The sequence below is a fragment of the Electrophorus electricus genome, chromosome 1, assembly GCF_013358815.1.
Source record: "Electrophorus electricus isolate fEleEle1 chromosome 1, fEleEle1.pri, whole genome shotgun sequence".
Classification (NCBI taxonomy): Eukaryota; Metazoa; Chordata; class Actinopteri; order Gymnotiformes; family Gymnotidae; genus Electrophorus; species Electrophorus electricus.
In genome coordinates this window covers 5,116,886-5,132,588 of record NC_049535.1, presented here as the reverse complement: position 1 = coordinate 5,132,588, position 15,703 = coordinate 5,116,886, and the positions used below count along the sequence as shown (strand labels likewise).

At 40.6% G+C, this 15,703-nt stretch overlaps 1 protein-coding gene across 1 annotated transcript in view; it reads left to right on the top strand.

Moving 5' to 3' along the window:
- The first annotated feature begins 1,693 nt into the window (after positions 1–1,693).
- Positions 1,694–15,703, top strand: part of igf1rb (insulin-like growth factor 1b receptor) — a 74,036-nt gene continuing 60,026 nt past the window's right edge. The window contains exons 1-2 of the mRNA XM_027024666.2: positions 1,694–2,602; positions 5,126–5,689. Coding sequence (XP_026880467.2) covers positions 2,509–2,602; positions 5,126–5,689 — 658 coding nt within the window. The 5' untranslated portion in view covers positions 1,694–2,508. The remainder of the gene's footprint in view (positions 2,603–5,125; positions 5,690–15,703) is intronic.

The window sequence follows — 15,703 nt, the reverse complement described above, 5'->3', positions numbered from 1 at the left end:
GAATGTTCACTGTACGTGTGGTCTTGGGTGGCCTCGGATGTTCAGTCCATTGTTTAATGTGTGTGTGAGATAGAGAGAGAGAGAGAGAGAGAGAGAGAGAGAGAGAGAGAGAGAGAGAGAGAGCGAGAGAGAGAAATGTGTTTTCTCTCCCTTTTGTTCTGATTTCTCCTGGTAATTGTAGGAATGCCACAGAAGCTTAAACGTGTGTGCCAAAATTGAGGTAATCTGAAGCATTATAACAATTATTTTGTACTCTCCTCTATAGGCTGATAAAGAAACTGTCATTACTGAGATAATCAAAAGTGTCACAGATTATACTCCAGCAAAAAGGCCTTTCTTGTTTCATAACAGAGAGGACCACCAACATTCAAGCAGATTTCACTCTACTCCTCTCTGGAGGAAATCTTCCTGTATACTGAAATATGTACAACAGTTGAAAATTGTTCATTGCTGTATCTTTTTTGTTTCAAAATTTTTCTAAAATGTATTTATTTAAAATAGAATTAAGAAGAATGGTTACCAACAAGTTATGAAAGTAAATAATACCCCCACAAAATATTTACTATATTTAAAGTATCAAAAGTACTCTTATTGCATTTGTTACTCTATCCATGAAGGTGAAATGTGATCATTTGTAAATGGTTATTCATTATCTAATGCGTCTGTTTCTATAACTCCCAAAGAGTGAACTACTGGTTAGGTTTGCTGGTGAATAGTGACTGTCCTGTGCACTCTCCTATGCACTCATGGTTCTGTGACTCAACTGTGTTATGCAAATAACTATCTAAAGACATGCACTCACGGCCATCAATACACGTTTTCTCTAGTTATCACTTTGGAACTTGTTTGCATAAGGTTTTACACTACTTTGCTTTTATTGGGCACTATACAGTGTGAGCTTCTAGAGACTTCTTTTGTATAATTTCTCTAGGTCTTAATATTTAGACAGAATTGAAGTACTCCTTGCCTAGACCTGTAATAGATCAGGATTAGCCTACGCTAATTCCTCGGTCTTGCAGCTTTCTCCTACAATCAACCTTGCCAGAGTCCAACCGTGACTGATCCACGTATACCTTTCCTTAACTGTATATTGTGTTTTGTCGGCGTTTTTCAAATGCCAAACTACTGGAATGCTTTATGGATTCTATACTAGCTACAAAAATGCAGTGGTGTCTGCTGGGCTCCTTCACGTGAAAAATCATAATCGAATAATACTAAGATAACGTCAGAATATTTTTTGTCATTTTCCTTTCCAAGAAAAATATTTTTTTGTTCCCAGAGGGGAGCCTATTTATTTTTTCATGACTGGAAAACTGACCAGAAAAAACAGGACTAGGCCAAATCCCTTTTGTAATCCATTCCGGTTTTTCCTAGCGCCTTTGTCCAACGTAACCTACTAACGTGTGTGTGTGTGTATCTGTGAAAGAGAAATCGAACCTTGTTTACAGCGACAATTCATCGGAGCCGAGGTGGAGATACGGGACATAGAGTTACCTACTACGCGCTTATCGGAGATGATGGTGATAATAGCGAAAAGGATATACGTATATATCTGTCAATAAATACTTATTTCAGTACGAATGCAGCATACCATACCCGTTTCTGTATGAAAAATAGAGTAGCTAGCGTGCTTGCTAACGCACCAATTCAAAATATCCTAGCAGACGGAGTAAGAGTAGATACCAGAGAGGGTGGGAGGGAGAAAGGGGGCTGCAGTTGACGAAACCATTTTAAGACCGACGGATATTTTTTGCGTCTTTCCTCATCTGAGTAGCTCTTAAATTTAGGACGATTCGCCTTTCCACTCCTCTAGTGAAAACTAATCACCCTGCCGCCTATGAAGATCTAGCACCCCTTTCGCATCCACGTCTCCCGAAGCTAGCTTCCTAGCTCGCTGGTTCCCGTTAGCTTGCCAGGCTAGCTCGCAACGGGGTTTATTTCATTGGCTTGGGTGGCTAGCCAGTTCAGCTATCTTAAAAAAAAAAAAAAAAACCACTGTCGACCAGACTGCGCGTCCTCAGGTTGTGAAAGAAATGGAGTCTGAAGATGCGGGGTTTCAAATCGATGCGTCGAGTTTTGGGGTTTTCGGACATACGTCGTCTAGGGTCGCTCAGCAATAGTAAACACATCCGAACATCCCTAACGGTTATACGTCCCATGCTGAAGAAAAAGCGAACCAAATTGGTTAGCTAGCTTGGCTAACTGGATTGAGAGCCCTTCTACAGCGGATTCCGAAGAAATTCCTACACACACGAGAAGGCAATAGGACAGCCAGCTATCGGCTAGCATTACTATCTCTTAGCTAGCTTGTATGTCCATTCTTAGCTGAAACCCAAGTTTTGCCAAGAAGACGCCAAGCTGAGCCACTCGGATAATAAAAGCTAAAGAATTTACAGAAATTTTTGTATTTCAAAAAAAGACTGAAGAACGAACCAACCCTAGCTGGCGGGTTAACTTCTAAAGTGTCAAAACCATTTTTTCCTTACTTTTTACCAAGTGTTTACAGGAATGAAGTCTTGGACAGCACGGAATCTTTTGACCTTGTTTTGTGGTCTGCTGCTGCCCCTCACCAGTCTTTGCCAATGGCCCGCAAATGACGAAAGTAAGTAAGTCAGCGACTGGAAGTTGAATAATGTCCCAAAATAGTTACAGGTAGCCATCTATCTGGCTATTGGGAGAGAAAATCAGTTGAAACGTTGGTTTTAACCTGTGACTTGTGTCTGACTGTAGTTAGGACTTAAAAACAGCAATTATCTTTTTCATAACAATTGTTTATTTATAAAGAGTTGGTATTTTAATAACCCCTTTTCTTCTCTAGCAGATTTTTTCTAAGAGGAAAACATAACTAGGAAAACCTAACTGGTCAAAGGGATAATTACTGTGTTTTCTCTGTGTTACACACTGCATACCAATATTAGTTTAGCTATAAAGTGGGATGTAGGTGATGTCCTATTACAAACACGAATGACCTGTAAGGGATGTATGTCAAATAACTCTTGGCTGTAGACAGGTACTCCATAACACTTGACAGCAAATGCAAACCTCAGGTAATGGTGTTCCCTAAGCACCAGCAAGGTACATGCATGAATCAGTTAAAACTGGTGAGTTTCATGTAAGCTGTATGATTAGCTGAGTCATGCCAAATGTTTCTACTTCTGGACTTCTGACTTGGTTACCAGCAGGCAACAGTCTGAAAACAATCTATTTGGATAATTAAAAAGGTTGTCAAAATAGCCTAAGATTTGAACCTTTGTATTGTTCTTGATTACGTGATGAATAATGTAGTATGTAATGAAATGTTTTTCCCAATTAATCAATCACTCTGGATTTTTCCTACCCTTTAAACCTATTTGATTTATAACTCAAGTTTGATGCCTCTTGGGCATAATCACTGGTTAATACCTTTCAATTGTTATGTTTGTTTATATGTTTTAACTCTTGGACCAGTGTCTGACAATAAATGAATTTGTATGAACGTATAGGCCTACCCTTGGGGATGTCTGCTGGCCATGCAGGTTAGCTGCATTGTTATGCTAGTACAGCTTTACTCTGTTTAGCCTAAGTAAATAGCACAGTGACCGTTTACTGCTCTTCTAGGATCGTGTTCATCTTAATTGCGTCGATGTACAATATGCATTGCAAGATTGTTTTTCTAATGCTAAGTCGTGGAGAAAACAACCACCATTAATTCAAAAGTGGGACATTACATTTATAATCACCTCTGTGTATTTTGTGTGTACTAGTCCCAGCAATGTACATTATGTTGTCTCCTTAAAGTCATTAACCTGGTCAATGCTGAGGCAAAAAAGCAATTTTGCTTTTTCCTTCATGTTTTGCCACCACAAAATTTCCATGTTTCCAAGTAAACTGCAAACAAGACTCCCTGATTCATCCAATTCATCAAGGAGAAAAAAAGTACAGGTTTTAAAATAGAACATGTAAAAACACCTTCCCTAGCCAAACAGACTTGGTTCTGTTGATTGGAAGAGTGAGCAGTTTGTGAAGCATGTGTAATGGGGTTTTACTGTTAACCCCAGTGGTTGCAGGGCAGCGTGGCAGTGGAGGTCCTCTGCTGAAGACCAAAGTTTAACTTACCTTTTGGTGCAGGCCAGAGAAAAGATTCCCAGTGTGGCAGATATATGATCTCTGGTTTTCATGCTTGAAACCAGTTGACCTCTGTTCTTTTTTTAACCTTCATTCTTTTGCAAATTCCATGTTTCCCAAGTTATAATAATGAACTTGTTTTCCTTTACCTTAAGATAAGTTAAGCCTTTGTCATTCTCCTGAGATTAACACACTCACGTAGCAGCGAACATGCCAGTACATGATTAGCTTTTGCACCCTCTGACCTTTTGTCAAATCTTGTTCATCTCATGTTTAATTTTTTCAATTGGTTTTAATTTCTGCCAGGCCTATAAAAACAAATCTGAAGAATTGTGATTGTAAATTTAACTGCATCTTCATAATGATAAAGTAACTACTATCTAAATTGGCTTATAATTTTTTTGACTTTATGTACATAGGACATGGTCTTTCTTAAGTGGAACTGGCAGATATGTCATATAGGTCTTTATTACAGCATGTCAGTTGTTATTTTTATATTCATCACCCATTACTTTCCTTACCCTAAGTAATGTCTAACTGCCCGGCATGGGCTGCCATTGTTTATTTTGGCATTTAGTCTTGCAGGTTTTTTGTGTGTTAATTCTAAACAATGACATCAATGATTGACCTAGCTTTCTAGTGCCAAAAGCCTGTTACCTATAAGAGTTAACAGTGGCATGCCAGGCCAAGGTTATCAAATGTAAACAAAAGGTTTGGAGTGCCATCAAAGCAATAAAGATAGTGCTGTTTGCTCAGCAGTGTGAAAATGAGACACTGCAGGCAGACTTGGTGTTTTCAGACAACCAGCAGAGTGATGCACACTTTTGTTATTCAGACCGTATTCTTGTTCTTGCCCCCTTTGCAATATAGGCTGATGTAGATATGGTTAACCCTTTGTTTTTCACCAGTGTCGTTAACATGTTAACAGTCTGTTTGATTCATAAGTAGGTTTGTGAGATGATGGTGCAGTATTTAGGGTTGCTTGAGCATGCTCTTAAAATGTGTTGCTTTCCTCCACTAGTCTGTGGTCCAGCCATTGACATTGGAAATGACATCAGCGATTTCAAGAAACTGGAGAACTGTACAGTGGTTGAGGGCTACCTGCAGATTCTCCTCATTGGAAACAAGAACAACAACCCCAACCAAGATGTCTTCCGCACACTCAGTTTTCCCAAACTGACTATGATTACTGACTATCTTCTCCTCTTCCGTGTTTCTGGGCTGGACAGCCTGAGCACCCTCTTCCCAAACCTGACGGTCATTCGAGGCCGCAATCTCTTCTACAACTATGCCCTGGTCATTTTCGAGATGACCAGCTTGAAGGACATAGGCCTGTACAATTTGCGCAACATCACTCGAGGTGCGATACGGATCGAGAAGAATCCAGAGCTCTGTTACTTGGATTCTGTCGACTGGTCTCTCATTATGGATGCCGAGTTCAACAACTTCATTGACGGAAACAAGCAGTCCAAGGAGTGTGGGGATGTTTGCCCAGGAATCATGGATGATAACCCTGAATGCATCAAGACCAGCTTCAATGATCACTATAACTACCGCTGCTGGACCTCCAACCACTGCCAGAAAGGTAAGTGCAAGTGGAGCTTTGAGTTAGTTACTGGCTTTTATTAATAATGTAATGCATATCCGCACACTTTCTGTACACTTGAGTTTCCATTTTAAATGTGTATTTCCTCTTTCTTAATAGCATTATTACCCGTTTCTTTGGTTGTTTCCTGTTTTCTAATTCTCTCTTCTGAGTGGAAATAATGGTGTGTTAGGTCCATCACCTCATGTCTGGTTGTTTTTTGAGTAAAAAAAAAAAAATTTGACTGCATTAAATCTAGTTGAAAATAAATAGGGAATCACTTAAAATTCATCATTAGTTAAAAAGGAGGAGGGGTATTCAGAATTCATCCTCTCTTCCTTGTAGGCCACATAGTCGTAACTAGATTTGCATTAGATTTACATTGTTTTTTTTAGATTTGCATTACTAGACTGAAGTTCAATTGCAGAACTCATTGATAGTGACACACTGTTGTTTGGATTCTTTGTTCCAACACATTAGAACTGAAGTTAAAGTACACATTGCCAGATTTAATTCAAGGCTATGTATGTGCGCACTGGAAGAACTGTATAAGTATGACAGACCTTTATATACATCGCTGTCCCATTTAAGGTGATTCAGTGTAATAGGACTGCCTAGTTGCTTCCTGGCTGTGTGCCATTTTGTCTTTGGTCTACGCACAGGTCTAGAGTTGATTATGCATTTATAATTTGCATCTGAAGAATATATTCTTTGAGAACCAAAGAAACATTAATGCCAGTAAAACAGACTATCATAGAACTGGAAAATCAGATTAAATAAATCAGGAAAAACAATAGAAAAATCACTTGTTTGGGTCACTTATAAAACAAGAACACGCTGGCGAGCTTTGCAATAGCAAACAACCTGGTAAACCACAGTAGTGGATGGCCAAAGCATTCATTCAGTCGTGGAAGAAAAAAAATCTCATAGACATGTCAAAGAATGTCATAAAGAGAAAATCCACCAGTGTTAACAAGTTTTTTTAAAAAATACGTAGAGAGGTTTTAGAGTTATGCAACACAATATTATGGACAGATGAGTTGAAGAGTAACCGTTACCAGAGCAATGGCAAGAGGAAAAAACCCTGAAGTGCAAAACACAGCATGGGCACATATGGGTGCCGGTGGAACTCTCCAAGTTGGCTTTATTGATGAGGTGAATGCCGACAGCAGCAGGGTGAGTTCTAAAGTCAACCGAAGCATCGTTCAGAATGTTTCTGGCTGGCCAAGTCAGTCACCTGACCTGAATTCCACAGAGCATGCATTTCCCCCACCTTCATCAGTGAAGATACCCAGTATTTGGTGATGCATCTGGGTTACAGACTTCAGGCAGCCATCGATTGCGAAGTATTTGCAACCTAAGTACCAAGTTCCTGTCAGTAGGAAAGTTTTTGCAAACTAAGTACATGACAATTATCAAATATTATTTATTAATTATTTCTCAAATGGTGTCCTCGGCTGGGGTAGTATTTTGGGCTAATATAGGCTCCCCCATTTCAGATGTAAATATCCCCAAATTACAGCTGACACCCTGCACTTCATCCATGTGGTCATTGTTTAGTTTCAAATCCAGTTCCAGAGTACAAAGCTATAATAACAGATATGATTGCTATCCAAATCCTTACTGAACACACTGCATGGGGAGCCTAACTTTTCACCTGAGAATTTGCACTTGTACATCTTGAGCAAATGTGTTCAGCTGGTCTCTTCCCAGAGAACCTTAGTGTGTGAACTTAAAAACAGGATCATGAGCATAGCACAGTTGCTTCATCGTAGGACACAATCATGCATCATCATATTATATTCCTCCTCACATCCCTTCTTTAACCCTCCTGTTGAAATTGAATGCAATCCTTGGTTTTAGTGTCAGATGAACTCCATTATCATTTATCTTTCAAAAAAATTAAAAATTAGTTTTCCACCTGTTTAATCACAGCTGTTCAATATAAGATATAATATGATTGACAACAGATTAAACAAATAATAATTTAAGATTCAAATAATAAAAAGTACATATATATTTAGCATATTAAATTAGGGTTAGTTAGACTAAAATTCTGAACATTGCTTGTTACTTAAAAAAATCACAAAAAACACTTGATTTCTTAATAGGACAGTTACATTTATATATATGTATATAAATGTGTGTGTGTGTGTGTGTATGTGTGTATATATATATACACACACACACACAATGTTGCACTTTGCTTGCACAGCTGATGAAGGATCTCTATCCGAAACATCTTGTTTCACTGGAAACTGTACTTTACTATAATTTTAAATCTCTCTCTCGCTTTTTTATATATATATATATATATATATATATATATATATATATATATATATATATATATAAAAATAAAACGAATATAAACATGATTGTATGTGTGTGCATGTACGCATGCATACTTTGCAGATGTAACGATTGTATTTTTACAATAGTAGTGCTGGCAGTGTTTTTCCAAGTGCAGACCTGCATGTTCCATGTATAGCAGGGCTGGGCATCACATGTCACCCATATTTTACTGCCGCTGGTTTTTTGTTGTTGTTGGCTTTTTTTCTTTCTTTTTTCCCCCTTTGTTTTGGTTCGCTTAGCATCTAATGCCTTTACGGATAGTACCCATTACGTGGAACCAAGGCATTCATGCACAGTAACGTTGAGCCCAGGACCGTGAAGCAGGGGGTGACTGCTGACTTCACCCAGACATGTGTTACTGCAGCAAGGCCATCACAGTCCTGTTTCTCTGATATTAAAGCATTCAACTCTGGAGGAGATGGGGAGTGACTCCAGTGACATTCTTTGCTGGAGATGTCACTCTTCCAGTGTCAGCATTCCCCAGGCTGACTCTTGCCATACATCTTGCTAGCCAAGGTCACCGAGACAGTGAAGGCCTCCCAGTAGGTCAGATTAACAGTGTACTACACACGCCTTCCCTCCAGTTTAGATATCATAGGGATGAATATTTCTCTGACTATGACAAACAGGTCTGATAAGAAAAGAGGGTTTTTTGACACTGTTAAAATCATATCTTGGTGATGGAGACTGTGGGGGCTGTCTAACTCTCTACAGGAGTATCATTCTCAGCTTGGTCATCTTCGCCAGAGGAGGATGGAGAATAATCAGGATTCTCCTCTGCATTTCATTCAGGTCTCTGATACTGTCAGGAAGCTGTAACAGCCTTCATCTACAGTACAACATCCACCTCTCTCCAGCGTTGGTGTAATCAAAAATGACTAAACAGACTTGCATGCAGCCTTTTTTTTGGTTTGTTTTCCCTAAATCCCATTTGTGTGCGTTCTTGTGCGGGAGTCATAAACTTGCATGAGTTATTGTGGTAATTGGCATGGTAACTGCAGAAAATGTCATTTTAGAACACTAGCATGTAAAAGCTGTCTGAGAATGAAAAATGGAGGGAAGGACAGATCAAAACAAAATGGAAAAATAGCAAATAAAAGGGAAAGAAACCTGAATCAGATTTTTAGTATTTTGAGCATTAGCACTTGAGCTCAAATTGACCCTCAACAGTCTTGGGTATTCAAAAAGAATGAAGGACCTCCCTTTAAGCCATCAAAAATTTAAAAAGTTAAGAGTTTTATAGAAATGTCAGACTCTCCATGAGCTTTAACTGATGAAACACAAAGCAACTGTTCAGCATTTTAAGTTCCAGAAAAGTCAATATGAAGCACTAACCCTTTCAGCAACGACATTACGAACTGCTTTAATATTTTTTCGCATGTAGTATGAGGAAAATTAGAGATTGCGGAGCAGGTAGCGTGAGGTTGGTGAATACGGGCTGCTGAAAGTTGCCGTCAGCCGCTGTTGAGGCCTTCATGGGATGTTCCTGTGGCAGCCACGGTGCCGTGCTCGGAGGGGAAAATACTTTAGCAGTTCCTCCTTCCTTCCATATAATTACCTTGTTTTTCTTGGACACAGATGTTTCTTCAAGGGCTTTTGGTGGTTTCCAGCCAGTCTGCCTGCCCTTTCTTCTCTCTCTTTCTTCGTTAATTACCCGGTCAGGGTTCACTGTCCACCAGGCCACCCCTGCACTTGAGCAGCGCTTCTAAGTAGGTAATGCTTGCTGCTACGCATTCGCTCTGCATCTAAGGACGGAAGCAGTGCACAATTCGGTAATGCGATCCAGTTAGCAGTGTTTAGTGCCCACATGCGTAAAGTGTTTTGAGTGGAGGGGCCGAGTGGTCATCTTGCATTTCTGACCACAGTAGAGTGAAGACAAACTGATTTTCAAACTTCACTTATAAATTTTATCATCCTAAAAAATTGAGGACTTGCTTTAAATGTACTGTAATGTTTATTTTTCTCACATGCATGTGGTCTAGGCAGCACAGCTTAGGCATTGTTTAAATCCAGTTTTCTGAAATGTTGAGGCAGGAATGAGATTTTGTTTGTTTGTTTTTTAATGTAGGTATCCATTCACCCAAGTTACTTTTATCAATTAAGATTACTTACAAGCTAAATGTGGCTAAGTAATAAGTTATTTATCTTATAAAAGTGTCATGCACCGGCTGTAGTTTTTTTGTTTCCTAGTGATGTTAATTATAATCAGATGTGATCTGATGCCGCTATACGATCTGATCTGTCAACAGAAAATTGCAAGTTTGTACGTTAACGTGTATTAAGCACAGGGTGTGTTGGGATTCCCAAGTCCTGGAATAACATATATTTAAACATGTCATACAGTTAAAACATTGCAAACTTGACTACCTGTGAAAGCTCAAGCCAAGTGGGTCTCAGCTCTGATTGACACGTGTGTCATGGTTCGGTAGTCAGCCTGAGGCATTGAGTTGCTCACACAAGCCTTGTTTATGCCTTTTGTTTAACCCACCAAAAAAAAGTGTACATGTGTAGATTCTTTCTTTGATGTTCTTGTGTGGTTTGCAAAAAGTCAGTCAACTCTGCCTGTTGTCCTGCTCAAGTGGGAGCAGCCCCAGTGGGGGGCCCAGTGGGGGGCCCGCTAGGGGGGTGGGGGTAAGCTCACATCGTTTAATGAGCTCTCTCTGAGTGATCTCATCCTCTCTGCATCGACACCGGAAATGTTCGACTCCCAGCCTGTGCGAGGAGAGGAAAGGACGGGGGTAGGAGGGGGACGGGGGGGGGGGGGGGGTTCTCGACCAGAACTGCTGACCAGAGAGAGGAGAGTCTTGTTTTAATTACCGGCCGTTTATCTGCCCACATGTTAAAGGCTGCGTTTCTGCATGGCCGGCCGGTCCAATGGTGTGACGTCTTGTTGTGCCCGCCTGTGCCCTGACTCGTACCGCATGCTTCATTAACCTCTCCTTGTGAAGTGACAGAACTCTCTCTCCGGCTCAAGTGTTGTGGCTACGCTACTCAGTGCCGTGCTCAAGGTCAAAAAGGACTGTCTGCCAACCTGTGTGTGAGGGAGGGAGAGAGAGAGAGAGAGAAAAAGAAAGAGAGAGTCTGCACCACATGCAAGACATTTCATCATAGAGATACTGTCCACATTACTCATCAGATTGCAGATGCCTACATTAGATTGTAGAGACATTTGTGTTATTTTAGATAATTGCCCATAGATGCATCACAAATGCCTCTCTTCTAGCATTTAGCCAATTGGTTACATGGACTCCAAGCTGCTGATTCAGTTTTGGTGTCCAATTCAGTGCAGTCATGCTTTTTCGTGCTCTGCTGTGGAAATTTTGCACGCCATCAAGAGTCATAGTTTGTAGATGTTGCCGGGCACAGAAAAGCAGCTTCCAATGTTCCAGCTGAAAGCTAGGGAAAGTGTGTTGCTTTAAGTGGGCATACAAAGGCAGGAATTAAGGCTGACTTGCTCTGTCATTCTGCAAGAATGTGTGTGAGGGGGGGGGGGGGGGGGGGGGGGGGGGCGGAGGGGTGTCGGAGGAGACAGGAGTTGCTGCAGCAGTGGCAGGGGATGGGGGGAGGGGTAGACTGGGGTTGTCATCCAGGGACTGCTTGTTTAAGTGGGAGGATTCCGGATTGTTGCCCAAACACGTTAGGAATGGTCTAGCGTGCGGTGATGGTCAAAAACAGGAAGTGCCTTCGCTTTGTCTCTTTGATGCTCAACTTCAGTGTGATCAGGCGGTCATGAGCAGGGCGGGGCAGGGCTTGGGTAGCAGTGGGGAGATGCAGCAACATGCAAAGCGTGAGATGAACAGAGTCATGCTTTAGTAGCCCATGCAGGCCCCTGAGCAGTAAGGGCTGGCCAAGCAGCTGCTGTCCAGTCTTTCACACGGAGGCGTAAAAGTTCAAGAACTGTCAACACGTCTGTTCGGGAGGCCAGGGGGGAAGCGGTATAGCCAGAGCTTCTTTATTAGCAGCTCACTGGCCTTCACTTCACTGCTGAATTCCCAATCCTGTTTACATGAAGGTGGCAACTAGTCAAAAACCTTTTTTTCTCTTGTATTTTTGTGTGCGCACGCGTCAGTATTTATTAAAGTGCTGCATTGAGTGTTTTCTTATAGTGTTTGGTATAATAGACTTCACTGGAGTGTTGAGTACAATGTGTTGTGCCAGTGTCAGAGGTCTTAACCTGGACAGAGAGCTTTAGTAGTAGCCTGGCCTTATTAAGGCTGTTTTTAGCTTTAAACCTGTGTGATGTTCAGGTGACAATGATGCTTTCTTGATCCTAGGCGCAGATTGAAGCAAGTCTTAAAATAAAATGAATGTTTGTTTGTTTTTAATGATGAATCACCATTGAAGGAATATTCCGAGCTGACCTAATCATAGCTTGATCTGTCTAATGCAAATGTAGTGAACTGTCTATTATTGAAAAAAAAGAAGAGAAAAGGTTTTTTATAAATGTCTTAATAGTCTTAAAATTGCTAAATATAAATTATATTTTTCAGAGATTCCCTAATACCAGTCTTATTCAAACATTCATAGTTTTAATATGCTGTCATATAGTCTACATAGTATATACAATTTTAAGTTTATTGATATTGAGAATTTACATTTAGTGCCATTCTGTTTCAAACACAACTTTGCTTTGTACACAGAAATGCCTATATTTTTGTCTGTTAATTGGTAATTTACTACAGTTGCAGGTGATATTAAGTTAATATTAGCCCGATTAACCCTTCAAAGGTGCAGTTTAGGGCAGGACCAACCTCTGTTAGAAATCAAATGCAGTGTTAGGATTAATCATATAAAATACTATGCCATCTTAATATACTCCTATACAGTCTTCTTCTCTTTCAAACATTTTATGTTACCTCCAGGTCGTTGTACATCTTTGAGAGCAGGAAGGGCAGTAAAGATCTTGTTCTCACTGTAATTTGCCTCCACCCCAGGTTTAGTCTCTCGCCACTGTTGCTTGCAAAGAGGAAATTGGGTCTGCTATGTGGAGTGAGTTGCCTGCAGACTATGCTTTAGGGTGACTCAGCCCACGCACTTAACTTTTCATTCATAAAAATGCTAGCTTTGCTACCATTTCCTGTTTAGCAGCTTAGACTGTGTTGTGGATTCCATACATTCTGAGCTAAATGCCAGAAATGAAGGGGGGGGCGCCCTCATGCTGCTGCACTTGCCATACACTTCCTCCCTCCAATCAGACTGCTGGCTGCCATTGTTGCCTTGACTTGCTGAGTCTGGAGCTAGTGTGCTGCATTCATTTGGTACCCTTTTAACTACCAGCTGCAAGTAAAAGATTTACTGCAGGGCTGATGGCACCCGGCATCTAAATTCTGCTCTTGTCCATATTCACCTGCTCATGTGTTTACAAGCCAGTTAGTGCCCGCGATGAACAGCAGGCCAACTGAGCCTGCGTCGCACTCACACTGGTCACTTGCGCCAAGAACGTAACCCGTCACTTTGCCGGCTTTGCAGCTTTCGCTGGCTTCACTTCTGCCAGGTTTTAGTACAGGACTCGCCAACCCCCCCCACTTAGAGGCTGCAGCACAAGTCAGCGCTCTATTAGTCGGGAGGTGCGGAAGAGTATGGGCACTATGTCTGCTGTCAGTGCCGTCGAGTGCAGCTTCGAAACTGATGAAGAGGAGTTTGGCGTTTCTTCTGCCGCACTACCTCCCACCCTCCCTGGGAGTGGAGGATTTAGATGTGATTCTGGGCCTCATTAGAGTTGTCAGCACTGTCACTAGTAGCCACAAGTGTCTGCTTGATGAAGCTGCCACACTCAGACCTTAGCACACGTCTCTTCTACACTGCTGGTTGTAAGTGTAGCTGTAACATTAGTAGGAGCATCATACTGTATGTCCTGAGTGCCACAAGGTTTTTTTTTTCTTCCACTTTTATTGGTTTGTTTGTTGTTGCTTTTAAGTTGTTTTATATATATAATATATGCTATAAAATATCTCCATACTAGGGAAATGGTTTCTAGAAAAATGCAAATCAGTTTGATTTTTGTTTGTTTGTTTTTGTTTGTTTGTTTGTTTGTTGGTTTGTTTTCTTGGCATCTGGAAATATTGAATTTGCTCTAAAGCAAATTAAAAGGTTGCATCTGCCAGCCAATTGCGCTTTACTTCCCCTCCTTCCTTCCCAAGATTCAACAGTGCGCAGCCTTCCCACCAATACACTGCGGCACTCCTCCAAGCCCCTGTACTGCAGGAATTGCAACCTTGCACTTAAGGCATTATGTAATTAAGACCACTGCTCCGAGCTCCCAGCACTTCTGAGAGAGGTCCAAAGTGGGACACTGCACAGCTCGCTAAGCGGTACGCTGCATCAGCTTCAGTGTCCCACAGGTGGAAACGAGGTGTTGTGCTGCTCAACCGGATGTGATCAGGTAGCCAGCCCCAGCCTTACTACAGTTAGCACACAGTCTTCCTTACAGACCACTAAATCCTGTTCCATATGAACATTTTAAAACAAGGATTTAAAACTGCCTGGATTATCAGCCCCCTCTGCCAATATCAGTTATTTCTAAGAATTTGCATAGGATCCTTAGGAATGTGTCTCTGAAGCAAATATCAAATGTGGACAGTATGCTGGAGTGGCAAAAATGGAAATTTTGATATCTGGATGCACATAATTGTAGCTGTAGGTGTTATTTGTTTGTTTATTTTAGATTTTTAAGGATGGATCCATAATTGCTGAACATCTTGCCCTAAACATGTCCGGTTTAAAGTCATGCCACGAAAGGGATTACAGAGAATCTAGGATATCCCCTGGCATAAAGATGGATCTATCTCTGAGGGCACTGGAGTCCAGCCAGAGTTTGGATTATACAACTATTTTCCAATCAGGATTCCTGTCCTTAGTACTCCTGCTTCAGCACGTTGCCTTTACATCATCTGAAGCAGGGGTCTCTGTGAATACCCAACAAGGGTAAAGAATTTATTCCCCTCATCCTATTCAGTTAAGACTACTGTTGTGCTAATGTAGGGTTGGGCCAATAAACAATGTCATCGTCCATCACGATGATGCCCTAGAATCATTATGCGGTTCCCCACCATCACTCAATAATTAATTTCTGTGTTTCTGCTATAATATAGAAAACTATATTTATTACTTATCTGGAGATCAATGTCAAAATTATGAAAATATATTTTAAGGAAAGTTATTTTTCCTTGGAAAGATTCAACAAATCAGCCCTTTACAACCTTTTATATGAAAATGCTAAAAATCTTTTATTTTGTAGAATGCAAGTCAGTATCTCCTGTACCAAAATTGATTGGCAGTGGGAATAAACCTTTTTTTCCACATAAGCATACATTTAAGATAAAAAATATTTCCTATTAAACAGAAGAAACTCTTTAGTGACCACTTTAATTAGTTGACATCAAGCAATGTCATACCAGGTTTAAGTATCTTTTACCAAAAAAAAAAGAAAAAAGGCCGGTATTGTTTTTCATTGCAAAGACTCAAGAAATTAATGATAATTAATGTATTAATTTAATTAATTGAATAGTCATTGAAGAAAGTGCAGATGTGTATATTTAAATCATGTTATGTGAAGTAAATTGATCCTGGTCTATACTAGCCAGAACTTTCACTACATTGTTTTTTGTTTGTTTTTTTAAGTGGTGTGCCCCTATACGTTCTACACATGGTATATCTCTA